General features: G+C 37.3%; 3 protein-coding genes and 1 non-coding gene across 12 annotated transcripts; all 4 read right to left on the bottom strand.

Annotated features, from left to right (window-relative positions):
* Positions 1-65: 65 nt before the first annotated feature.
* Positions 66-6,864, bottom strand: LOC105835339 (choline-phosphate cytidylyltransferase A). 9 transcript variants are annotated; one of them, XM_012678505.3, is made up of 9 exons: positions 6,456-6,864; positions 3,399-3,554; positions 2,110-2,218; positions 1,908-2,024; positions 1,612-1,763; positions 1,292-1,513; positions 964-1,131; positions 741-862; positions 66-357 (listed from the first exon to the last, which is right to left on the bottom strand). In XM_012678505.3, exons 2-9 carry the CDS (start codon positions 3,507-3,509, stop codon positions 255-257), a joined length of 1,104 nt encoding a protein of 367 aa, XP_012533959.1. In that variant the 5' UTR covers positions 3,510-3,554; positions 6,456-6,864; the 3' UTR covers positions 66-254. The 9 variants fall into 9 exon arrangements, with proteins under 9 accessions (XP_012533959.1, XP_012533954.1, XP_012533960.1 ...); XM_012678500.3 differs by lacking the exon at positions 6,456-6,864 and adding an exon at positions 6,273-6,448; XM_012678506.3 differs by lacking the exon at positions 6,456-6,864 and adding an exon at positions 5,926-6,243.
* Positions 6,865-8,264: 1,400 nt separating this feature from the next.
* LOC105835335 (importin-5) lies at positions 8,265-17,705 on the bottom strand. Its single transcript, XM_036289201.1, has 14 exons — positions 17,184-17,705; positions 15,756-15,905; positions 15,353-15,579; positions 15,172-15,268; positions 14,326-14,891; positions 13,840-13,948; positions 13,220-13,519; positions 12,367-12,549; positions 12,159-12,285; positions 11,677-12,042; positions 11,344-11,597; positions 10,737-11,257; positions 10,440-10,659; positions 8,265-10,365 (listed from the first exon to the last, which is right to left on the bottom strand). The coding sequence occupies exons 1-14, from the start codon at positions 17,334-17,336 to the stop codon at positions 10,276-10,278; spliced, it is 3,363 nt and encodes a 1,120-aa protein (XP_036145094.1). The 5' UTR covers positions 17,337-17,705; the 3' UTR covers positions 8,265-10,275.
* On the bottom strand, positions 15,002-15,130 carry LOC114253804. The gene has a single exon (XR_003625280.1).
* A 4,000-nt stretch (positions 17,706-21,705) lies between the features above and the next one.
* LOC105840685 (COP1-interactive protein 1) lies at positions 21,706-25,958 on the bottom strand. The gene is given in 1 exon segment (XM_028188943.2): positions 21,706-25,958. A coding segment is annotated over 1 exon segment (3,987 nt). The 5' UTR covers positions 25,948-25,958; the 3' UTR covers positions 21,706-21,960.
* Positions 25,959-26,280: the final 322 nt, after the last annotated feature.

Raw genomic sequence — 26,280 nt, 5'->3', positions numbered from 1 at the left:
TACCATTCTATCATTATTTTTACGATCTAATTGATAAAATCTGCAAAAACTCCTGAACTCTCACATCACGACAGACAATTTTAATGTATAACGCTAGTTAATATCATACGCGTTACAATATCATACAAAATCCATTTAAGCATAGTATCAGCAGTTTGTGTATGAAAATACATCTAAACTTTCAAGGTAATAAATAAAAATTGCACGCTTGTTTTGGTCAGTGAGAATATATGCCTCTTTAATGTAATTAGTTATCATTTGGAGCGTAAATGATCTTCTTCATCATCACTATAATCATCACTTAAATAGTGATTATTTTGTGGAAATTCAAAGCGTCCCGTTTTCTTTGGTGGTGGACTGTAAAACAAAGTATTTAAATTAAAATACAGTCAGATATCCGCGAGAGATGTTTCATAGAGATAGATCTGATCTTACCAACTTTGATTAATTAAAAAATGACTGATTATATTTGTGAATTGTTAACTGCAAAACTTAAAACTAATTGTATTATTTTCTTTTCTTATCCACATTTTGTAAATTATAATTTATTTATGTAAAATACAATAGCTGCAATTAATGATTAAGTAATTTTTTAATTAAAACAATAAAATTAATAGGTTAGGGGTAATCAGTTTTATAAGATTTGTAGCAATTTATAAGTTTAATCAGTTGATCCTTTAAATTAATGAAAGTTGATGAAACGGTTATATTAAATATTGGCAATATATTAAAAAATATACCTTGTCTGGTCTTCATCGTTGTTGCTACTGTTACTACTACTTGGGCTACTGTCCCTTTTCGGGCTTGCCGGTGGAGATAATGCTTGCATCAGACGGCCTTTACTCTCATTCCAAATTGTTGACTACAAATATAAAGTCCCAATGTATTTTCATAAATTAATTACCCAGTTAAAAAGATGTGTGTGAAAAGTACACATATATATGCACACATGTATATACATACCAATCTGCCTTCTCTTCCAAACAGCAAGAGAAAAGCATCGATAAAGTCCCGAGATTTCTCTTCCCATTTGCTTATCATATCCATCCGTTTCTCGCCAATGTTTTCCATTACTCGCTTTCCTTTATCTTTTAGGTCATCAAACTTGTTTTGTAGGCGAAATTTTTTCTCCTGTAAGATTTCTTCCATGAGCATATTTGTCATAACTATATCATTTTTTATAATTATTTTGTATCTTTCTTTTAGTATAATTATATAATATCTTTTTAAATCTTTAAATTAAACAATGTAAATGTGGCAAACAAGTATTACGTAACAAATAATTACTTACATTGAGAAAAGACACATTAAGTTCCTTTGCGCTGTAACCTCGTGCGAGATTTCTTCTGACGTATATGTCATAATCTTTTACTATCCTCGCAACGATGTCCGACGTGGAAACACCCTCCGTTCTCTGTGTGGCTACAAACATACCTTTAGCTTTTAATTTAGCATAAACATCCGATCCATCATCTGTCATGTACGGTATATCGTCATGAGCGACAAAATCAATCTGTAATACAATATAGTATATACAATTTCTATGAAATAAAATTTGCAGAATTTTATTATATACTTATTAAATTTGAAGACGTAAAAATATCAATCTACCTTATGCCTTTTTATAAATTCATCATCAAGTTCCCACGGTGCATCTCGAACGACTTCATCTACGTATCTACAATGTCTAACGGCATCATACCTTTCTAAGTCTGTCATTACAGTCCTTCCTTTTTTGCTATGTGTTAATTCATCGTTACACACTATGAAATAAAATTAAGATTGAGATATTATATTTTACTTTAATAATATCAAAAAATAACTATATTATTTTGAAAATTATTATAAAAAGCACTTAATATATGAACAGTTTAGAATCAAGTTCCTAAGAAATTTTGCGTAATTACCTCCAACAATAAGATAAACATTTGAAAAAATATTCTTCGCTTGTAAAAGTTGCCGCGCGTGTCCTTGATGAAAGAGATCATAAATACCATCGGCGTAAACTCTAATTTTTCTAGGAACTAAAAAAAAGAATATTTGAATAATATATAAAAATTAAAATGTCTGTAATATTTAATATTTTTATTAAGAATCTTTAAGACATACCTCTACCACTTCTTGCTTGTTTTAAGGTAATTCGTGTGTTATAATCACATGCATTTCTCTCTATGATAGCTTCTGGATCATCACTGAAAGGTGCTTCTTTACAAATTGACTAGAATAAATGAGAACAGAATACATTAACAAGAAAAATAATTATTAATTTAAAGTAAATTAAAATTTTATATGGCATTTTATGGGAAGATATGCAAATAATGTATATGTTATGTTAAAAGAAATAAGTTTTTTCACATCCTTCAATTTTTAAATTGATACACACATATACAATACATTAAAAATTGAAGAATGCAATAAAATTGAGTTTTATGCTTTTACAAAATTTATCATTATTATTTCAAATTATTATTACATAAATCTCTTTTTAACATATTGCGTCTCACAAGAAAAATATAAAATAGATGAAACTTACTGGAAATCTTTCCTGATAAACAGAAACTTGATGATTATAATTCTTTAAAATACTCTCGTTATTATTCTGTTGGGATCCCCAAGTCATTGTTCTTTTAATATAATTTCGTTATATATGAAAAAAAGTTTTATTTTTCTGTCTCAGATATTGTGATTATTATTTGATGTTAGAAGCACTTGATTTAAAAATAAAAATTGCATAAATTGTATAAATCTTTCAGATATTTACTCAGATAATTACAGAATTAACTTTATGAGAATAATAAGTCAAGAAATTGTACTCAATATGTTTAAAGTCAATATGTCAAGGTGGCTTTGCTTTTAGTTACCAAGCAAGACTGTGCGAGTAACAAGACATTTCCAAGCTTTTTATCACATTAGATATGCCAATCTAGAATCACGCCAGACCATTATCAGTTAAAATGCAATATTACGTATTATCTCTAGACAACACTTTATACTTCAATGATTAATCTCTTTTCATTATATGATATACAATAACAGTAGACTATATATATACAAACAGACTTGAGCTTATAAACGTACACACATATATGTATGTTATAGGTATTTCAACATGTAGCAGTATTGCAAAATTGAATATTTAAATAAGATAAGTGTATGTGCTTATATTAATTTATGCGCAATGTGATGGTGTATCAATCTTTATGTATGTGTGGTTTGACAAAAAAATCACTTGTCATTCCTGATAGTTGTGAAAATAGATTTCTTAAAAAAGAAACGTAAGCTTTGGAGATTAAAGTGGCGTTACACGCGGTACGTTTCCATGCCACGAATGATAGCATGGGCCAATTTTTCCGCTTATTTGTTAAGAGAACCCAAACTCAATCGCATCAGGTGCTTACGGCATGAACTGGAGAATTCTCCCTGGAGCAGGACGCGCTCTCGCCATTGACGGTGTTCTGGTGGGACACGGTAGCCAGCATAGTTTCCTCTCTGATGCGCTTCCTAGACATTTTCTCACGTTTTCAACGGCGTTGCCATGCGTTGCCTCGATTCAGCTGCAAAGAGTACGAATGACAGGTTACACAATTGTAACGTTGACTCACGGCCGCCGCGATACGTTGCGTAAACGCGAGAAAAGCGAGCGAGTTTCGACATGAACGAAAAATGACATGAATGGGAACGCCGTCGTTCACACGTGGCAGCGAAATCAAAATTGATTCCAGTTAAAACCCAGAAAACAAACCGCGATAATCACTGTTATACCATTATCGCTGGTAGATAGCGAGCGCGTTATCCGCGACATTTCGCGTAGCGAGGAGGGAGGGAGCCTCCTCGGGAGGAGAGGAAGATATGTAGGAATTAACATCCGCGATCTAACCGATCGCGACACGTCACGACGTAGGTGATGTGCGTGCCGCGCCTGCGAGCCGCGTGCCACGCACGCTCGGCCGCCCACACGCGTCCTGCTGTGCTGTCCCGTCGTTCGTCGAGAAGGAGGATTCGCGGCGACGCGACGCGACGCGACGGACAACGGCGGCAAAAGCCGCTCGCGAACCCTGCGAAGGTGCGGCGAACAGACGAGCGACGCCGATCGAGAGGAAGTCGCTGGATGGCGGACTCACTTCGTATGCCCGTTGCGGTACGCACTTACACGTAGGCGGCTATCCGGAGCATCTGGTGGTCCCGTTTCACGACCCGTTTCTTGCGAAATCTTGCGTTCTCGCGCCAAAGAAAAGGTTGGACTACCTCGGGACGACTGCCCTCTCCTTCGCTGCCTCTTCCTCCTCGGGATACTCGGGGGAGGAGAAAAATTGTGCCAACGGGACGCGAACGGGAGCGCGAAGACGACGAAGGCCGAACGGGGCTCACGACGCGACACGACTATCCTCCTTCGTCCAAATTGCAACGTGTTTGTGTGCGCGAGTCGCCTCAGCTGACCCAGCAGTAGACGCTCGCCGCGATAGGTCTGTTCTCGGGGGCATGCAGCTGCGCCCCTCGGCACCGACCTATCTTCCATCCTACTCTCGTCCCCCGTCGCTCGGCCGTACGTCCGTCTCGCTCCGGAGCACCGAGAGTGCAAACCCTCCCTCCGCTCTCGCGCTGGGGGAGACTTCGACGCGACGCCTGTTCTCTAGAGCCGCCAAGACGGATTTGTATTTGTGCGAAAAAAAGAAAGAAAGAGGAAAACCGGCCAATCGTACCTTCAACGAGGCACGCCGTATTGTCTCGCGTTTGACGATTGGTAGATCTCAATTCGTAGCCGGCGCTTCTTTATGAGACGTTTTGACTATTATTGTAGTCGGTCGATTATTCTGCAAAACTACCTGCTGCACTATAAGAAAGTACACAGCACAGTCGGACTATTTTTAAGTTAGACTATACGTGTGATTTGAGATTGTTAATCGTAATCATGAGCGTATAGCCGGCGCTGGAGCTCTGTAGATTAGATAGCTTCTACTCTATAAGCGCATAATATTATTTAATATTTTAAGTGTATTCCTAGAATATTAAATGTACACTTGATATTCTAAGAATATACTTAAAATATTGCTTAATATTAAATAATATTATCGCGCTTATAGACTCAGGGACAGATATACTTCTTGAGAAATGGTTCGATAAAGCGTACTCACAATCAGTTGCAGTGAAATCTACCTTTCGTTTTTTCTTTCATTATGAAGCATATTAAGATTTAATTTGTGAAGCTAAATTGATTTAAATTAAATTTAAATCCAAAAAAGGCTTCATAGTAATACTATTGTATTTTTTTCTTAAAAATGTATAACGAATACAAATGATAATTACATATGAAATATATTTTTCTTCAAAGGAACTAAAAAAAAGTGAAATAATCTGGATATATTTCATAATTATTATTTTCAGCTGAATTAAAACTTGATTTTATTTAATTTAATCCCAATGTTTAAATTTCCTCAAGTTTTATTAATATAATGAACGACATTCTTGGCTGCAATAATAAAAATTTTATATAGGTACAAGCACCAAAGAGGCTTCACAGAGAAAAGAGATTCGTGTCACGTTTTGGGTCAACATTTATTTGAAATTGTGGTAACACACGAGATTTAGAAGGAGAACTTATTATTTTCTATAATAAAAGAAATCACCACACCGACTTTCATGTAGAATTCATAAGACGTGGTCTCAATTCGCAGGGAGAAACGCAGAGCTGCATTTTTCAAAATTTCGCCACGTATATAAGCTCTATGTTGTGTATGTATATGTATGTGTGCATGTATGCGCAATACATGATTTGTGCGCTCGTTATGCGTCACACATGATTGCTTTGTTATATCGCAACTGTCACCGATGGTCTTCCTTTTTCTTTCTAGATTTTCTCACTTTATTATACCGGACGTACGAACAAAAGCTTAATTAATAATCAATCGACGAATTAAAAGAGCTCGCCTAAAATTTCTCCAGGAGTTGAATGAAAACATTCTTGAAACTCTAGGTTCTCTTTCTGCTTGTCTCTCTCTTTCTCTCTCACCGCCTCGCATCGATCACGGGCATCCACCCTCGGAACACTCGGAAATACGACACGCGTGACACGTAGCCAGAGCAACGCGGCATATACGTAGCTAGGTCTTCAACCGCGAGGGAGGGGATTGCAGCGTCGCGACGCCTATCATATCGAACTATTAGATAGAAAGTAAAAATTGCGAATCAAATCAAATAACTTTAATCTTGATGCAATCTTTAATTTCCAGTGTACGTAGGATCCTGGGAAATAGCGCAGCTGCGCGGTGTCTTACCGTTCAATCGTTGTCCGCGCGTGCCCTGGCGACGGTCTTCGAAATTTGCCGGGCGTCGCGACGTGCCCCCAGCGACGCAAAACTACTCGGCACCAAGGCTCCTTTACCGGGGGGAGGGGATTTCCGCGATCTCGATTCGCGGCGATTAGGGGGCTTATCGCGCGGACGGGCTTGCTGTCTCACTCGCTCGCTCGCGTCGATCCGATAATGTCCGGGAAGACCGGATGTATGCGTGACACTCCACGGGATCACGTTTATTATCGACAACACCACCCGCCGCAACTGCTGCGTCGCGTTCGCTTTATCGTCGCAGACACGTATGAGCCGGCCGCGAGCGGAGCGGCGATATTCGCGCCTCTAAGCGAGATGACGTAATATCGGATGATCGCCGGCGTCATGTGTGCGCCGGTCGTTCCGCATGCCGGCGTGCACGTCCACATGTATATACTACACACGGTGGAAACGGTCCGCGAAAAGACGGGGAAAAAAGAGAAAAGAAACAGACTTAACGTATTCTCGAGATAATCCCTTTCTCTGTTTTTCTTTTTCGTTCAGCGGGCGACGTACGTGTGAATTTATCAAATATCGGTCTTATCAAATTACAAATACAAATCCGGATATATATTTATAGTTTATCAAATAAATATGATTATATGTGTACAGATCATATTTAGTAAAATGTATAAATAACATGTACAAATATTTTCTTTGTACGTTTTAATAAAATATGTGTATAAATAAAATATTTACACTTGTGTTATTTACACATTTTTAAAATAAAATTAATTTTATTCGACATTTAACTTTATACATGTAAAATCATATTTATTTTTTATATATTGTATACATGTATGTATATCGATTTTCACAGATTCAAAATTAATACGATTATATATATGTACATAATGCTTGTTAACATAACAATTGTGAAGATGTTTTTATAGATATTTTTTAGAAATTCTACAAAATTATCTTTTCTTAAAATTCTTTTAAACATCTTTCAGAAATATCTTAAAGATATCTTTTAGATACATTCCCAAGATTTTCCGGGTTCAGCTGCGAAGAACGAAACTTGTGCAGTTAAATGAGAGATCAATGGCCGCGACCGAGAACTTTTCCCTCGACCTTTCCTATCGGAATATCCATCATTATGCTTTAACATTTTAGCCATGTCTCTTTTAATTCGAGCTCAGTCTGATTAAAGAAAACGTTTACAGAAACAAAATCCGAACGCAAGAAATGTCTAAGAGGACACGCTATATGCAAGCAGGAAATACCTTTGCATAGTGGCCCGTTGTACTGCAAAGTACCGTTGTACAGATACTCTCTTAAATCAGGTTTCCTCCGTTACTCTCGAAAATACATGTGCGTTTTCATTTTACGATTATGGGTTATCAATTACCCTACGTATGTCGCAAAATTGGCCATTGAGTATCGCAAATTTAATGTTGCTCAACGTTTGAATAAAGAAACAGGCGCACCTTCCATTAATTGCATTTTCTCTTTAGAATACAAAGAAAAATAGAAAATAAAAGTTCTAAACAGAAATGTACATAAAAAATTTAGGATTCAGCCATTGAATTTTAATTAATGTCTTTTCTGATTGTTTACTAGCTTATTATAGATGCATATTAATCAGTTAAACGTTCGATATCGAGCAGACTAAATGTCAGAGTCGGTCCGTCATTGACCCTCTCATATATTGCAATATAAATTACTCATAAAAAATTAAACAGCAAAATAATGCTATAAATAACTGCGTCTCGGTATACTGTGACAAGTGTTGCTAAAGGCCTATTGCCTCCACCTGCAGTTATTACTTATAAAATTTATATGTGCCGCATTTATCAAATATGTTACGATAGCAAAAAGGTATTATCTCTCGCGGTAGTGATCGATAAAGCGATACTCAGCAAATTGATACGAATACTGATATTTTCAACTATCTCAACTTCAGTTGTACGTTTTTAAATTGTACACTGATAATATGTATTTTTTTTCATTTTCTTATCGATACTTATAAGTTATAAAAAACGCTTAGGATAATTATCATATAACCTTGTAATAAATTTTACTGAGACTATTGCTGCACAAGATACTTAATGTTAAACGACAATGAATAAAATACTTAATTTGTGATATTTACGACAATCTAGTTCGAAATTTGAATTAAATATACGTTGTATTATACATCATATGAAACGTAACAAAGTTAATTTGCAAAAAAAAATGTTAATAACCATAGAATTAAATTAAAATATACATTTAAGAATGTAGCAGGTGAAGCAAAACAAATGATTACAAAGCTGAGATTTATTTTAGCTAATAATGATTTTAAAATAATCTCTATATAAGAATTATAATTTTTCCTTTTCACATTGATTTTTAGCTCTTCAACTCTGTCGCAAATGCATATCGCATAAACAGTCCAATATTAATTTTCCGTATGTATCTGCTGCAATTATGTGCACAAGATTGTGTTGATTTTCTGTGAAATAACGAGGCAGTGCCTACCATATATCAAGGATTAGTTACAATCAAGTACTTCTACTCTATATACTTGTTCGCGATATTTTTATATACTTTGACGTATGTACAAATAAATGTTTATTTTTTACTTTTACTCCTCTACACGTCCTTAGTAAAAAAAGGTTGTTACTTGGAGCATTCATATTTGGAGTAGCCGTGAGGTGTAGTAGAGATAGTCTTTCCGTCAGTAAAATTTCGCATACAGTCGCAAGTATTGGAGTACGTATTTTATAAATAAATAATAAGAAAATGGGAGGGGAGGAGTTGTTTAAACAGATTATATCGCTCAGTCCTTTTTCATTCAACATCTCAATTCTCATCGTGTCACATCAGCCGAAAGAAACGTAATGTATTTTGTATAACCAAGTTTTTTTTGCTTTTTCCACCTTCTTTTTATTTTCGAATAACATTTGGTTTATGACATGAATAGTTGTAAAATTACAGCTAAGTGTAACTCAATATTAGCTGTAAGATTACAAGAATTTATAGCATTCCAACATATATTTTTATGAGAAAAAAAAATATATTTGTTATATACGTTGTAAAGTCATATCTCATAGATCATAAATCTAAAAGTTTAAAAACTTTTCATTACGTTTCATTCAAAAGGCATTCGTATACAGAATCTCAACGCTGCAACATTATCGATATTATTATTAAATAACATTTACTGTATCTAAATTTAATAATAAAAATACCTAAATCACAATGTCACGTGTTCACTTCATGGCTACGAGGCTTTCCAGTCTATCTTGCATTAGCTTTGTTATTTCATCGGAACGTGGAGATAGCTCAAAACACAATTTAGAAAGATCACAGTAACAAAACCATAATTCCTTAATGTTACACTCGCATAACAAAGCTATATGTACGTATTACACAACGTACGTACGCAATTTTTTTACAAAGCCATTATTTTTTAAAATAATTTAGTATCGTTCGATTCTCAATGGCAGAACATTATCGCTTGAACGTTTGATTTAAGTCAACGTCATTATTCATAAACTTTTTAATAGTATTCACCAATGTGATGCAGGAAGAAAAGAGATAGATATATGTATATATATACAACAAGTATATATGTATAAAATATTGAGTTTAAAATATATAAACAGCTTTTTTTGTTTAATTCTGCCAATGCAAGTTCATTCATAATTGATAAAATGTTTTTTTTTTCGACTTGTCTTCATTCGTAGAAGCACTGTAAAATCAAAACTCTAATTTTGCTTCAAAAGTTTAACAATCCCTGACGATAGAAAACTAATCAATATCTGATAATGATACAGAAATACATACTCAACAAGTACGTGGATAATAATAATACGTAGAATGCTTAAATATATTTACGTGTGTGTGTATAACTAGGCGAATGTCTCATAGGTATGTATCTCAATATACCTACAATCTTTACGATTTCTTCAAGAGATTAATCAACGGAGCATTAATTTTTTTTATTTGTTACGATGTTAAAAATTCAACTTAATGCACTAAGTGCCTCATGAAGCGCCTGTTGTTGATCTGTTGTTAACTGCATTATGGTCGCCTGGAATATCGTGTCGTTGTTCTAGGAAAAAAAATTATTTTTTGAAAATTGTAGCAATAAAGAAAAAACTTACAGTACTGTTAGTTTTCACTCACCTGTATTTCTCTAACGATACTAAGAATTCTAGACATAACGGGATGGTCGGTAGGCACGGCTTCTCTGAACAATGCTTCGGCAAAGAAACTTATAAGCCGAGGCAAATGCGAATTATTCGTTCCTAAAACTACTGCGTGATTTGCTTCAATCAAATCGCACAGGTATCCATATACGTGAGGTGCTTCATCTTCATCTTCAACGACTGGCAACCAAGTCAGCCTGTAAAAAAAAAGCGTTCAGAAGTTTATGCTCGTTTATAATTTATTATATACCATTTTCTTAAAATATCAGTTTACCAGTGTGGAAGAATTTCATCGACGTTGATTGCTGAATTATTGTATTTGAGAATTTTAGTCACTGCCGAAATAGCATTTTCAGTGGGGTTTACATTTTCTGGTGACCTAGATTCCGGGTCACTGATAACTTCCATTAGTTTTGGTAAAGCTTCTGCACACGCTTGGGCAAAACCTTCTCCACCAAATTGGCCTAAAACTCCGCAACCGTAAGCTGCCGCTTGTCTAACTTCTGCAGATTTATCAGAAACATATTGAATCATGGGTCGCAAAAAGAATTCTTGATATTTCGCGCAATCAGGTCCTCCAAATTCTATAACATCATCAAATACACATAAAGCCCATTGATGATCGGACCATGATCTTTCGAGGCTCAATAATTTAACAAAATGTCCACATATTTGATCAAAGTATGGGAAAAAGGAGGATTTGTAAGTCGTAAATAAGGCATGTAAAATGTCAGCAATTTTGCTGAGCGTGTATACATCCTCATTGTCTTCATCAGCAAGTTGTTCTTCAACAACCTATAATTCAATAAATATATCGCGTTAATATATATAGATTTATAAAAATTCTTACAAATGTTATACACAATTGAGTTTTATAATACCTCATCATAATCCTCATCTTTTCGTTTTTCTAATCTAGCAACTGCTCTGTCAAAATGTTCAGTAAGTAATTTATCTAAAAGTCGTAAAAGTTCAGTCATATGAGGCGCACTTAAACAACCTGCGCCCAGTGTCTCAATACATTTCGCTAAAGAAGACAATAATTCCAACAACACTTCAGATTCTGGTTCTGTATCAATAGCTTTTAACAGATCTGGACAAATGTATGCCCACATACCCTCTAGATATTGTGGACCTGTAAACATTTATAAGACATAACAGTTTGTAACAGAAAAGTTATGATTTTTAAATAGAAATATTAAATTTTTAATAACCTTTTATTTTAGCACAGTCGAGTAGATACGGCAAACTTGCCGCAGCTGCAGTTCTGACACCGTCATGGAAATAAAACTTCAACATCGGCACCATCAATCGTACGACCTCTTCCGCATAATCCGCAAAGCCCTCCTTTAATTCTCGTGCATAACAAACTAACATTTCGCATGCAGAAGCCTTATCCTCCAAACCAGCCGTTTTAATTCCAAAGTTTTGTTGCTCTCCTAGTGAAACAAACTGCCAGTCAAGATCACCCTCGATGCCTTCCATATCTTCATTATCTAATAGTGCAACTTCAGGTTTCATAGCGGCTGTTCGCAACACAGGTCCCATTACTAACGGTAAGTACTGTTCGAATTGTTTTCCTATTTAAAAAATAATAAATTTAAGAAATTGTGCAAGGATTAAAAATTTCATAATAAATAAATAAAAACTTGTTTATATTGTATTTTTAAAATGTAAGTCCTCATTATTATCTTACCAAGAATTTTACAAATCCTGGCCCAAGCAGATATAAGATAACTGGTTTGCGGATCGTCATCGGGAAGATCGCCTTCTGTATGCGTTTTAAGTAACATATCCATAACTTCGCTAGCATCAGCAATAAACTATTAAGATTGAACAATATAATTGATGAGTTTTTCATGTAAAAAATATTTTTAAAAAATAATTGAAATATATTTAATCACCTTTTCTGGGCCCACAGCTAAGCCTATAAGACTGACGCATTCAATCGTTTTGCCTCGTAATATTTTGTGTTCTTGTTGATTTGCATTTTGAATAATATATTTTAAACAAGGCATCAACCTGTCATAATATGTTACAAATTGCTCTTCACATGTATCCGCAACAGAGGCAATTGTTGTCACAACCTGCATAAAAAGCAACAAAAATTCAATTATACATTAAGTCAAGACTTCATAATTTATTTGTTTTATTATAACTATTTATTATAACTTGAAAATGTAATGTGGCTTTATGAAAGCGGTATTGTGTCTTGAAATTTGTGGATTTTAGATTTAAAAGATCTTATAATAAACTTTATAAATTTTACATTTACGTTACATTGTGTTTATACACGAATGAAAATGTATGTTCCAAAACCATGATTACTATCACTATTAATAGTAATCAACTCTCAGGAACCGCAAGGAACAAATCTAAATTATCTATATTACCAAAACAGTAATATAGTAAAGATTTATATCCTTCGCTTAATTTGCCACAATTGCAACACTGTCATATCCAAATAAATATGACCATGGAATTTAATTTGTGGCTTAATAAATTATATATAAAAAATTCGTAATTTTACATAAAACGCAATGAAGACAGTTCTCATAATGGAACTGAATGTAAAAAGCACAGAGTTAAAGACAAAGTGTGACGAAAATTTCTCTGATCTTTCAATTTAAAGATTTTAGATATAGCGATAATTATATTATGTAAAACAAAATGTTAATATTCTTAACAAAAAATGGCTCTTTAGAACTAATCCAACACATTCAGGAGTAAATGTTGATTGTTTATAATTCAACTTACCTGTTCAAGTACGAGTTTCGTTCCCTTTTCCACCAATTCATGGAATTTAGCATTCAATATTGATTCAAGTTTAGCCATTATGGCATCGAGATACGGTATTAGAATATTTTTCGGGCAATCTTCGCTGAAGTTTACAAGAGCAGCGCCGGCATGAGCTTGAACTCTAGGATTCGCATTATCGTCCAACACCATCAATAATCCAGGGATAACTTTATCGTGAAATTTCTTTTCAAACATAGGTGAAAAATCTGTAGACATTTGCCCTACTGCATTGCAGGCAGCATATCTTACACGAGGATGCTAAAAAAAATCAATATTACATAATTTATTATAAATTTTACGTTATACTATGTTCATAGAAATAGAAATGTATGTTCCAAAACTATGATTACTATTACTGTTAATAATAATCAACTCTCAGGAACTGCAAGAAACAAATCTTGATTTGTATCCTTTGTTTAATTTGCCACAATTGCAACACTGTTATATCCAAATGAATATAACTGCCGGATAAATTTGTGGTCTATCCTAATAAATTACATATACATAATTTTGTGTAGAGAAAAAAAAATTTTAGACAGCTGATGCTAAGTACAATTATAAAGCAAACTTGTATTTACCGGATCTTGTAAATATTGTATAACTCCGTCCATTATTTGTGGTAAAAGAGCTTCCATTTGTTTATGACATCCTTCTCCAACAGCTGAGATAGCCATAAGTGCTGCGTGTCTAAATAATGAAAAATTTATTTATATATATATATACACAATAAAAGGTTAAAAAATGTATAAAGTTCTATCATTTAACAAATATTTAAAAAAACTGTATGTTTTTATACTTGTAGCAATCATACCATGTATAACTGCTAATTCTTATTTCTAAAAACATCCAATAAGAATCTCAAATCAGCTGCCAAAACGGCAGCTAGAAAAGAGTTTTATCTCACTGGTTACTCTATCACAGATGTAACGCAATTACACAAAAGTATGTAACTGCTGACTTTTCTGTGATACTTTATGCATGTGTTCATACATACATATAACACTAAATATTAGATATCAATAAGATCATAATTTGTAATTAAATAATAAAAACGATATATTTACCTGTACTTCCAATCGGTGTTATTTAACATTGTAGGGATATTTTGCACAATTTGTGGTAGCATCGTTTTCCCTCCCAAGCCACATGCCAATCTATCTAAAGCACTTTCCGCAACTACATTGTTGCTATCATTATCCTCTTCAGTAATTTCGTCAGAGAAACTCCATTTTTCATCTTCCTCCAAGTCAGTCATCATCTTCAATATCAATGGTACTAAGGCTACAATATACTTTTGACCAACTTTCCGGACCATAGCCGGTGCAGTTTCCGCCAGAGTTACGATAACTTCTAGTGCCAATTGTCTCCAAGAGTCAGGAATCTCTTCGTTGGAAATTACATTCATGCACATCTGCATAATGTTATCTGATTGTCCCCTGAGGAATTTTGGTGTGGTTTCAGCAAGATCTATCAACACCTTTATAAGAGAATCATCATCCTGCTTTTCTATAGATTGAGCAGTTACTTGTACAAGCGCTGGAACTAGTTCTGAGAAATGTTTGTATATATTTTCCTCTTTGTCATGTAATGTAATAAATGCCCCAATTGCTCGTACCGCTTGAAACCTGACCTATGTAATAAGAAAACATTCATAATCATTACAATTGTTCTTACAATAAAAACATTTCTGACAATTATAATATTTTATTTTAAATATCAACGTAAATGTATTTTCATATAAAATGTATGCCCCGTATCTGTCTGTAAATTAATGCTTCACAAGTTACAGTCATCAGAAGGCACATTTTTGGGGGGAGAATTATGTGACGAATAATCTTATCTTGTCGAAACTCGTGTATCTGTCTCCCGTTAGACTAAATAAAAAAATGAGTATATAAATTTCACGTTACCTCATAATTTGCCATATCCATGACAGACTGTTGTAACATTTGTTTTATAAGTTCAAGATGATTTGCTTGTTGATTTCCAAATACACCTGGGACGGATCTGCTCATGCACATTTAACATTCTTTATACTTCTATTTTTTAAATAAACATACCACTCATATGACTGATTAAAAGAAAACTCACGTAAACATACGAAGCGCGCTTTCTTTTAATGCCGGCAATGGACTATTCGCGCATTGAAATAGGAACTGAAGAAATTCCGGCCATTGATTATTGCCATCTTCGTCTATTAAATTCCTGGCAACTTCGGCTGCAACGTCACAGACTTTACGTCGAATAGTTTCGGTTTGTTCATTTTGGACTGATAATAAAATTTGCTCCTTCAACTGAGCTTGTGCCTCTGGTGGAATCTGCGGTGGAGTAATTTCATATCAATTTTATTTTTAACTGACCTTTGATTCAAATATAATTCTTATTTCTTGATAAGAGATTGTTAATAAAATGATAACAATGCTGAATTGAAAAAATACATTTTAACGAAAAAATTTTTCTATAATAGATTAGTAGAAGGGAAGCTTCAGTCTACCTTGGGATAAAAGTCCATAAATTCTGAGGAGAATAATCGACGCAATAACACTGCAGCAATGGTCCGCATTTCTTCAGCAAGGGTACCATTGCAAATGGTAGTTAAAAGAAACGTCACCTTGCTTTCCACTGGAAGATTGCCATACGCCTCCTGAATAATTTTAGAATAAAAATCATGTTATTCAAAATTTTGTTATGTTTCCAATGACAAAACTATATACAGTAAAATAAATGTAATACTGTTTTAAAAAAATAATTTACGTTATGCTACAAAGATAAAATTTCTTTACATAAATTTATATTTGTCTGAAAAGTATTTATTTCCTTCACTTAATATACTTAAATATACAATTTCTTACTAAAAAATCAAATGTTATAGAAGAAAAAAGTAATATCAATAATAAAAATTATAAAATAGAATATATAAATGCCACACTAAAAAGCAAGTGTCTTTATTCTACTACTATACATTATATTCTATGCAAAGGAAAGAATGTATATATATATATATATATATATATATATATATATATATATATAATATACACATACACACATACAATGAATATATCTACATTATATCTACATTTGCAGTTGTTAAAATCAAAATTCTTTCTCTTTCTCTCTCGCCTCTTCCCACCAAACTAAATATATCAAGCTAGATCTGACTCATTGCATGCCGGAGTACATATTGTAATCGGCGCACGTATGAATATTCGACGAATTGCGCTCGACACGTGATCGTACCGTGAGTCAAGGTAATAGACGTATATAGAGCGCGCCGAGAGGCATCGAAGCCGCGCGAACGAGCCACGTAAGTGCGATTCGGGTCGGGCGGATCGCAAGGCGAGCAGGGACGATACACGCGGTGCACGCCGCGATGATCGCCGGAAATCGCGCGGCTCGCTCGCGGGTAGGCGGGAAAACGAGATGCACCTCTCGCGAAACGTGCATGCTGTGCGGCGGGAACAAGCGGACGTGACGCGGCGCGTCGTTTCCGCGCGGACCCGGACCGGAATCCCGCTCCCCGTGGTGCCCGGGGCTGTCGTTGGCGAGAGCGTCGAGACACGGCGCCGACCTCCGTTGCCTCGGCACACGCGGGACGCGCGCCGACCGCATGTAGGACACCATTTTGGATTTCTCGACCGATCGCGTCGAGGAAGTGCGTCGGGGATTCGACGCCCGGTCACCAGACGACAGCTGTCCGTCGACGCGTCGCGTCCGGCCACCGCGATGCCGTTGACCGACGAACGATCCTCCGCCCGACGCCGGCTGGACGGCACCCCGCGTGCGGGCTGTGACAACACGTCGGCAACGTGCTCGGCATGGAACGTACCCGCAGGCGGCGCCGCGGCCACCCGCGCCTCCCAGCGCGCGGATGACGTTCGCGGGGCGCGGTCGCGAAAGTTTACCGGATATTTAAACGTACCTCCGCCTGCGCCCGAACATCGTTATCTGTGCTGAGCAGTGTATTTAGAAGCTGTTGAAACTGGTCCAGATCTGCCGCCATTGTTACCGAACGAATGAAGCCAAGCGCGCACACTTGCCCCAGTCGATCGTCATTCGTCGTGGCCAACGTCATGCAACGAAAGATCACTATTTGCCGTGAACGTTGCCAACATTGACCGCGTCCGGTGGAAAGTCTGTTCCTTTTCGCCGCACTTCTCGTGTACTTTGTGTGCACGAGTTTATTCTTTTTTTTTTCTTCTCTCCAACGCGAGAGAAGTAAAAGAGAAAAGATAAATCGCGTAAAAAGTTCAGCCAAAGAGAATAGGCCTGCAAAAAAGCAGATAGCTCAGTGAGCACTCAGTGATTTTTTTATTACGACGAGTTTTTACAGTTAAATCTTAATGCACAAAGGTATATCCATACAAACTTGCATAAGCGCATGAGCATACACATAAGACAATTGATTGGTCCATAAGCACTTGCATAAGAAAATAGACCAATCAAATTCTTATGCATATGCTTATGCAAGTTTGTGTGGATATACCCTAAAAATAAAATGTAAAACATAAATGTGTTAAAAAAAAACACAACATAACTTATTTTTTTTCTATATAGTTTATTGGAAATTGATTTTAAAATTGTAATTCCTAATTTTTAAATATCTAATTTTCCTTTATTTAGTGTGCAAGGCCTTAGGTCTAACTAACCTAAATTAAAGCAAGAACCAATCATATTAAAGAAACATTGAGTGCTCATTAGAGGTCTGTTCGTGTTGCTGCATTCTTTGCATTCATCATCTCCACTTTTATTTCTCTTCCGAATATAAATTTGTAATTTTAAATGCAAAAATTTTTGAATACTTCAAGCATCATAAATAAATCTTAAGCTTAATTACGTTTAGTAGAAAAAGTAATGCAATTGTTATAAGGATTCTTTCAATATATGATTGATTTATACTGGCATGATTAAAATTTAAAAATCTCTGGTGAAAAATATAAAGTCAAGAGTTAATCATATTAAAGAATTTTAAATCGTTGCTAAGTAATTTTTTATTGAAGACCATTTGCTGCTTTCATTAACAATGAATTCGAAATTTAATAACTTAATAAATTTAAATTTCGTAAATTGATATTTTTATCTTTTTATAATTCTTAGAACTATAAGAAAAGGTAAAAATGAATTGAATGAAGAGTAAAATTAATTCTTTATACAATACACATTGTTTTTTATACTTTGTCTACACATGATTCATGCTTAAATTAATTTTTTATCTATATAAATAAAAATGTAAATGTTTGTTCCTCATCTAAGATCTCTGTAAGTTTTTCACCGATTGCTTTGAAATTTTGACACAACGTTGCATTCGTAACCGGGAGTGTTCTTATGGGGTCTGATTTTGGATATACCGGTGTTTCAAAAATGTAGAAAATAGTTTTTCATTAATATTATTGAAATTTTGACACATTGAGATGGGGAGAGACGGGGAGAGACCGGGAGAGACGGGGAGAGACGGGTAGAGATGGGGAGAGACCGGGAGAGACGGGGAGAGACGGGTAGAGATAGGGAGAGACGAGGAGAGACCGGGAGAGACGGGGAGAGACCAGGAGAGACGGGGTGAGACCGGGAGAGATCAGGAGAGACGGGAAAGACCGGGAGAGGCGAAGAATGTTTCTATTGTGTTTAAATTAAGGTAATAAAAAAAATAAAGATGGCTTTTATTTTATTGAAAAAAAGGAACTTATTTAAAACATTTCTTTTGAATGGATTTCTAAATCTATGGCAGCTTTTAGAAAAAAAAGTTAGAAGTACGTGAATAAATAAATATTAGATTTATTCAAGATAGATAAATGCTTATTCAAAAACAAAATAAAAAGAGCAACAGTAAAGCAAGGCTCTTGAAAGTTAAACAACAAAAGCAAAGAAAATTTGAAAAAAACGTAGCATAAGAATAGAGAGCCACAGCAACGCGTGGCAGGGCATAGCTAGTACTTTTATATTTTTACAAGTATAAACAAATTTTTTAATGATTCTTACATATACATCTCTTTAACATCTGCATATTTATACAGTTGTATTTATACGGTTCTTTATTTAAAAAATTTTATATAAATGTGATAATTAATTACAACGCTTTGAATTTTCTAGGAGAACGAATACGAAGGATTCTATTATGTATAAAAGATTAATCTATTAATAAAAATAAATATTAGAGATGTCTTAAATTTTATTCTTCTTAAATAAAATAGACTTTTAAAAATATTTTATATGTATGTAAGATATATAAGTATTTGTAAAAATGATTATATATGTATATAGTTTATTATTGAAAAGCTGATGTATAATTAAACGTTTGAATTCATAAACACTTTCTTAAAAAAGAATCAGCTACCGTTACGATCATTAGTATCGTTTCATCGTTGATTGACGTAGATAGTTCTCTTTTAAAAATGCCGATTACCCTCAGTTTTTATTTATTAAATATATTTGTCAACGTCACGATGAGGATGATAGTAGAAAGAGTGAGAAAAAAAACGAGCTTGTGCCAGCGTTTCGTGATTACAGTGATTTCCCGCAATTAAAGTCTGTTTAGTCATGGACCAGTACGTGAACTGCGTTCGCGAAACGCATCTGACTGTGCAGCTCGACGCATTACGTTTTATTTGCAACGGTCTGCACTCATTGTTTGCCTCCGTATAAAAACACGAAATATACTATAAATGCAGTGAAGATAATCGATTTAGGAATATAGAGAACGAAATTTACACTTTTTATAATAAACTTTAAAGAATATTTTTCGTAGATTTGCAGATGAACTGCCTGTAATATTTTTTTCATCCGTTTTAAAACTTTCATTTATTTTAAAATTGAATTAACAATATGTTAATATCACGAAATTATTTTGTGAAATTTTCTTGACGTTAAATATTTTTGACGCTTGGGTTGAAACAAAAAAAAAAAAAAAACAATCACATGGGTTTTAATTAAAAAAAATAGTATTATTTTTCGAAAATCACGTATTAATTATTAACGTTGCGTCTCTCTTTTGCACCGAGGAAAACGGTTTTTCGCTTGTACAATTATACTGATATATTTTTAATGGATTAAATGTCAGACAAAATAAATATTTGAATTTAAACCTGTTATATAATATCTAGTATAATATATCTGGCAAAGATAAATTAATCTCGCGATTCATCTCATTAACAGCGTGAAAGAAGTAATCTCTTCATTTGAGATTGCTCGTACGATATGAGATTGTACGTGCACGACATAATACTCATCCGGATGTTTAATTCGCGGAAATGTGGAGAGTCACAGACAAAAATCCGCATCAACGTGTATCTCACGTGCGGAGTCGCAAAACAAAGGGGGCACACGTTGTAACATCTGTCGTTACGACAATTCAATGTTTTTCGCGTGTGTGACGTCCGCTGTTACACGCGATCAGTTGATTTATCACGGAAGATATTACAAAATATACATCCGAACGCGTTTTCATATCGAGTACGATACACACGCTTTTATCCCGCGCGTATCATCATGCCACATGCGTGTTGCGGTAAAAAATTACGCGCCAAGAATAATTGAGCGTAAAGCTATTACGTTCGCACGGTTATTGTGGCTTTTTTTATAAGCTCATAAAATTTATTAAAAATTTTGTTTTCATAAAATTGGATTATTGATTGCAATCTAAACAAAATGCTCTATTTAATGCTATCTCAGTATTATTTTATTTTGCAGTCTATTATTTATAGAATCTTCGACCAATATAATACTTATAGAAGCTTCGATAGAAACTTTAATAAAACTGTAATATTTACTTCTTCGCGGCGACCCCTCGTCGAAATGCAATTGTAGTCGTCTAATAGAGTGAGAGTAAAGGTCAAAGACCGAGATATATAAGAAGAATGTAATTGTAAGGACGCCGGGGAAGAGAGACCATCCACTCATTTGCAATGTGCCACGTCGCACTCTGGCAGTCTAGGGGAATGATAGATGAGCACCAACTATGCCGCGCAAAGCGGGCTTTACCTTTTTGCTGAAATAATCTCAGACAAGGATTTTCGACGTGATGCCGTGGTCGTAGAGTATGCGATAATGGCCCGACATGCGCGCGCGATTAATGCATTATTACGCGCTCCACCGACACCGCTTTATCCTTACCGCCGTCACGGCACTGTTGTCATTGTCCTGTTTGGCTTTAACTACTCGCCCTAAAAGCTGAAGATGAAGTAGCAGCCACGCTTTCAGGAGGTTTTGTCAGTTGCTCTTAAAACGATTCTTGAGCGCTCGCTGGGAGAACACGAGCTACTTTCATAAATTTTAGAAGAACCGTCGGTTACATAGGATCTTCGACAAGAGAAGAAACTAAATGAAGCACAAAATCTATTCTAAAACATAATGAACATAATTAACAAAGCGTGCACTGAGAAAAATAAGTTGTTCGTTCGATTAAATTTTTCAACTTAATTAAATTTGTTTAATTCAAATATATAAAGATATGATTAAAAATTGAAATATTTTATGAATGTAAATTAAATGAATGAATACTTGAACTAAAGAAATTTAATTGAGCTGAAAAATTTAGTCAAATTAACTTTTTTTTTTCATTGTCAGTGTGATAGAGTAACGTTTACTTCTCTAATTAAATTAAATTAGTGAAAATAATTCACGATATGAATTAACAGAATATAAAAAAACGAATAAAGACAGTGAGATTTAATAAATTACAATTGTACATAATTTAGTACGCAACCTCAGAATTTTTGTCCCTCTATATAATGTAGATTCTCTCCGACGAACTATAGTCCAAGATTCTTAGGGGAGACGCGATCGAATCGACTTCGCCTATTAATTGTCCGCAGATTATTTTCCGTGAAAATATATTTCTTTAGATAGTCACTTAACGCGCTCTCGTAATTATTTTTTAATCTTTTATCCGACACTTTCGTCATTGCGGTGAATTCATTCGTCTCTCTCGATTCTGCATCCCGTAGACGACCCCATAACCCCGCATTTGCCTCCCTTAATTTTTCGTTAGCGCCTCGCAGGTCATTCACCTTAAGCCTAAAATCGAAGTTGGACTTTCTCGAGGCGGCAAGCTCCTCCTTTAAAGCCACCCTCTCTGATTTCAATGCGTTTAATTCTTCCTTAAATGCCTCGAGCTGCGACCTCAACGCCGCTTTCTCATCCCTCAGGTTCATCAGTTCGAGTTTCAAAGCATGAATCTCCTCCGTCGCTCTACCGAACTCGGCCCCCGTTTTCTCACTGTCCGTCAGACAGGAGTTGTGACTACTGCACAAGATACCCGCTTTCATCTTCAGCGTCCTATTCTCGGTCTCGGGCCGGTCGATATCGAGCGGCACGGTTCTTTCGTTACCCTCGGACATCTCCGGACCGTCGGGATAATTGCTTATTCCTTTCCCGTGCCAGACACTCGCGATCTCGGATTTCTTCAAGGCAGAATCGACGATCCCTCCGTCGTCCAGTACTCTCGTCCACGCCACTGAGCTTTCGGATCCGCCTTCCATTGTGACCACGGAGTTTTCGGACTTCGAATTCGCCCGGTCTAATTCCAAAGCTTTATTCCCGCTTCTCGGTCTCTTTAGCTCGCCCTTCAGCTCGTCTTTGATCTCCGCTTTGTTATCATGGCCGACGCGTGCACCAGATTCTACTTTGACTTCGGCTCCGCCGTCCCGCAGTTCGCCAATTTCAACCTTTACGCTCGTGCACGTGGCATCTGAGCAATCCTGCTTCTGTTTAATCTCGTTGTAACCGTCGGCGGGCGGATCCTGCATATCGATCATCAGGTAATTCTTACGACCGTTATCTTCGTCGCGCAGCGCGACCGCGGCGAGACGCAGCGCCTCGTACCTCATTCGCTGGGCCTTCAGCTGATTACCGAGTGCTCGACACTCGTTACCGATTTCACTTATTCTCTCTCGCGCGTCGTCCCTCTCCCGCCTCAGCGCGACGTTCTCTCTCTCCCGCGCGTCGCAGGTAGCCTGCAGAAGGGCATTTTCCGCTTTCGCTTTGTCATTTTCGACCCTTGATTTATTCAATTCCATGGAAAAATATTCATTCTCCTTGCCCGCCTTATTCAACTGCTCTCGCAGAGTGACGTTCTCATCATTGAGCTCGTTAATACGCGTCGCGAGCTCGTTCTTTTCTGTCAACACCACTCGTACACGGTCCTCGGCCTCGGTATTCCGTAGAGACAGCATCTCCAAATCGCCGACGACCCTCGAGTACTCCAGTCGCAGGAGCGCCGCGTCCGCGAGCTCCGCCCGTACTTTCTCCAGCTCGAACTTAAAATTCTCCGCGGCAGCTTCGTGCACGCTTATCTCCTCCCGAAGGCCGTTACGCTCAGACTTAAATTTGTTAACTTGATCCTGCAGCGCGGCGCACTTGTTATTGGCGTCGGCCGTCGACCGATTCAACTCCGACAACTCTTTCTCAAGTTGTTCTTTCTCGTTCCCAAGCTGTTTGACTTTATTCTCCAACCCTTTGTACGCCGCCATCACTTTGTCGAATTCTCCCGACGTTTCTTCGCCGATGGCGCTCGCCCGAACGTACAATCGATACGTCAACGGCTGCTCGTTAGACTCTATATCAGAAATTTCACCCTCCAACCCCGTTTTGTCGTCGCCGACGGTTTTGTTCGGCGCGGACTCGAAATAGTCGCCGATTCGCTCGGCCGTCCTGTTAAGACTTATTTCAGGCTCATTTGACTTGACTTTCAAGTACTCTAATTCATCCGTGAGGTTTTGCGCACGCTCCCCAACATTGTCACGTTTCTCCCCGCCGCCTTTCTTCTCCGAACTTTTCAATTCGCCCGGATGCCCGCGCTCCTCCCGTCTCCCAAGTCCCTCGATTATACTTCTCAGTTTTACATTTTCATCGGAAGCGATCCCAAGTTTCGCCTTCAGGTCCTCTATCTCGGTCCTAAGGACCGCTTTCAGCGCGTCCCCCTGGGTAATAATATTCTCAATTTCCTTGTCCCTCTCCCCGAGAACGTTACGCAACCTTTCCGCTTCCCCTAATAACGTCTCTTTGTCATCGCGAAGGCCCCGCAATTCTCCCCCCGCCGCGTCAATTTCAGCGCTCATCAGTTGCATTTCCGCGTCGCGTCGCTCGGAACGCTCGCGTTCAACCGACATCTCCAATATTTCTTGCTTTCCCTTTACCACGTCACCTCGAAGAGCCACATTTGCCTCGCGTACGTCGGCGATAATCCTCTCGTACCTCTCGCGATCTCTCTCGAAAGTTAATCCGATGCTCGAGCGTTCGTCGTTCAGCGCACTTATACGCCCGTCCTTTTCCAATAATTCCGATTTTAAATACACAACCAGAGCTTCGAGCTGCTCGACTCTCTCGCGCAAGCTCGCGCGATCATCAAAGATCTCGAGCGCCCTTATTTTGCTGCACAGTCGCTCGATCAGATCCTCCAGCGACTTCGTTATTTTCTCGTTGTTACTATTTATAACTTCCGGCGGTGCTTGCGACAAGATGGCGATCACTGCGATTGATTTTCTGACGATATTTTCGAGCTCCGTGACTTTGGCCATGTACCGCGAGCCGCTGACGCCGCCGATCTTGCAATACTTGCCCATCGGACTTATCTTCAATTTTTCAATCTCGCTATCGATTTCCCGTAAGAATACGTTCAATGACGAAGCCGCTTCCAGGCATTTCTCGTACTGGCCACCCTCGCATAGTCGCTCGTCCGCCGGCAAGTTCGACCGTCTGAGCTCCATGGACAGCACTCTCAGGTTTACCTTTAGATTAACCACTTTCTTCATGTATCTCAAACAGTCGGGATCGCCAGCGGCGATCATTGCTTCGCGATCGCTCTTTAAATTGTTCCTCAAGTCGTTCATCAAACGCTCGACATGTCTAACAACGTCCGGGATAACCGTGGCGCCCGAACTTTCGCCACAGTTCGCATTCTCGCGAATAACTTTCAGCCGGCCCATCTCCCCGGTCAATTGCTCGGCAAGATTGTTCAATTCGCCGATCCTCTTCCGATATTCCGCGCTACCGCCGCACCTCGAACGCAGCATGGCCCTCAGTCTGTCCAGCTTGTAGCGCAAGCTTCTGTTTCTGGTCTTGAACCTGTACAAGTTCTCGCTTACGTTCACGAGCTCCTCCGACAGACCGATGATCATCTCGACGGTCTTGCCGATCGCGTTCGCGAAGATTATCTCAATCGTTCGGTCGCCCCTCGCGAAATCGTTCAGTTCGTCCCTGAGTCGCTTCAGCATGACGCTCGTCTCGCTTTCCTCGGCCTCCCTCAGCCGCTTCTTCAGCTGCAGAATCTCGTCGTTCATACGTTCCTTCTCGCTCGAGAATTCATTCTCGAGCGCGACGATCTTATCGTCCATTTCGCAAACGGCTATCTCCTCCTCGGCTTTCGCCAGTGCGCGCTTCAGACTCGTTACTTCGTTCTCCAAAGCGCCGTTCGCCTGCTCCAACCGGCTAATCTCCGTCCTCTGATGCACGATCAAAGGGTCGATCTGCTGGTTATCGTTATCATTCTTGTCATCCGCACGCAGAGCCATTTTCATCTGCCAGATATTACTCTTCAGTTTCGCGCTATCGTCCCGCCAATCTTTCATCTGCCGCATCACGTTGTGCAGCTTGTGCAATGTTGCAACAGCCATCCTGGCGATTTTAGTCTTCTCCTCGACGGCGACGTCAATCGCGATCACTGACAGGTAATCGTCGAGGTATTTGTCACCCATTGCCGCTGCCTCAATTTGATAGAAGTTATGTAATCCGCGATAAAACGCATTAGAGGAGGAGGTAATAAACCTCTGGCTAAACATGACAACGCCAGTTGTTAAAAATTTATGTAAAAACCCTTTATAATATATTATGTTTGTATATAAAATTTATGACCTTACCTTTATGCAGATTTTCAATTAAATTATCAATTTTTAAAAATATTCCGTCATGGTTAGCGCACTGTGCCGATTATAAATCTAATATAAACGTTAATTGAATTTGCATTATTTTATTAATTGCATTAATGTAAAGATATCAGAGCATTTTTTTAAATTAAAACGTACATAACA

The sequence above is a fragment of the Monomorium pharaonis genome, chromosome 7 (genome assembly GCF_013373865.1).
Source record: "Monomorium pharaonis isolate MP-MQ-018 chromosome 7, ASM1337386v2, whole genome shotgun sequence".
NCBI classification, from domain to species: domain Eukaryota; kingdom Metazoa; phylum Arthropoda; class Insecta; order Hymenoptera; family Formicidae; genus Monomorium; species Monomorium pharaonis.
Note: the sequence above shows the minus strand (reverse complement) of the source record. Positions and strands in the feature narration are given on the sequence as shown.

Coding starts and splice junctions, on each gene's coding strand:
- LOC105835339 (XM_012678505.3), bottom strand. CDS start 3,509: ATGTCTAGGAAGCGCATCAGAGAGGAAACTATGCTGGCTACCGTGTCC. Junction 1,514..1,611: donor AATTTATAAAAAGGCATAAG/GTAGATTGATAT, acceptor ATTGTATTACAG/ATTGATTTTGTCGCTCATGA. Junction 358..740: donor AACGATGAAGACCAGACAAG/GTATATTTTTTA, acceptor TTTGTTTTACAG/TCCACCACCAAAGAAAACGG.
- LOC105835335 (XM_036289201.1), bottom strand. CDS start 17,336: ATGACGTTGGCCACGACGAATGACGATCGACTGGGGCAAGTGTGCGCG. Junction 13,949..14,325: donor AACACCGATTGGAAGTACAG/GTAAATATATCG, acceptor TTCATTATTTAG/ACACGCAGCACTTATGGCTA. Junction 12,043..12,158: donor CAGGATTTGTAAAATTCTTG/GTAAGATAATAA, acceptor TTTTTTAAATAG/GAAAACAATTCGAACAGTAC.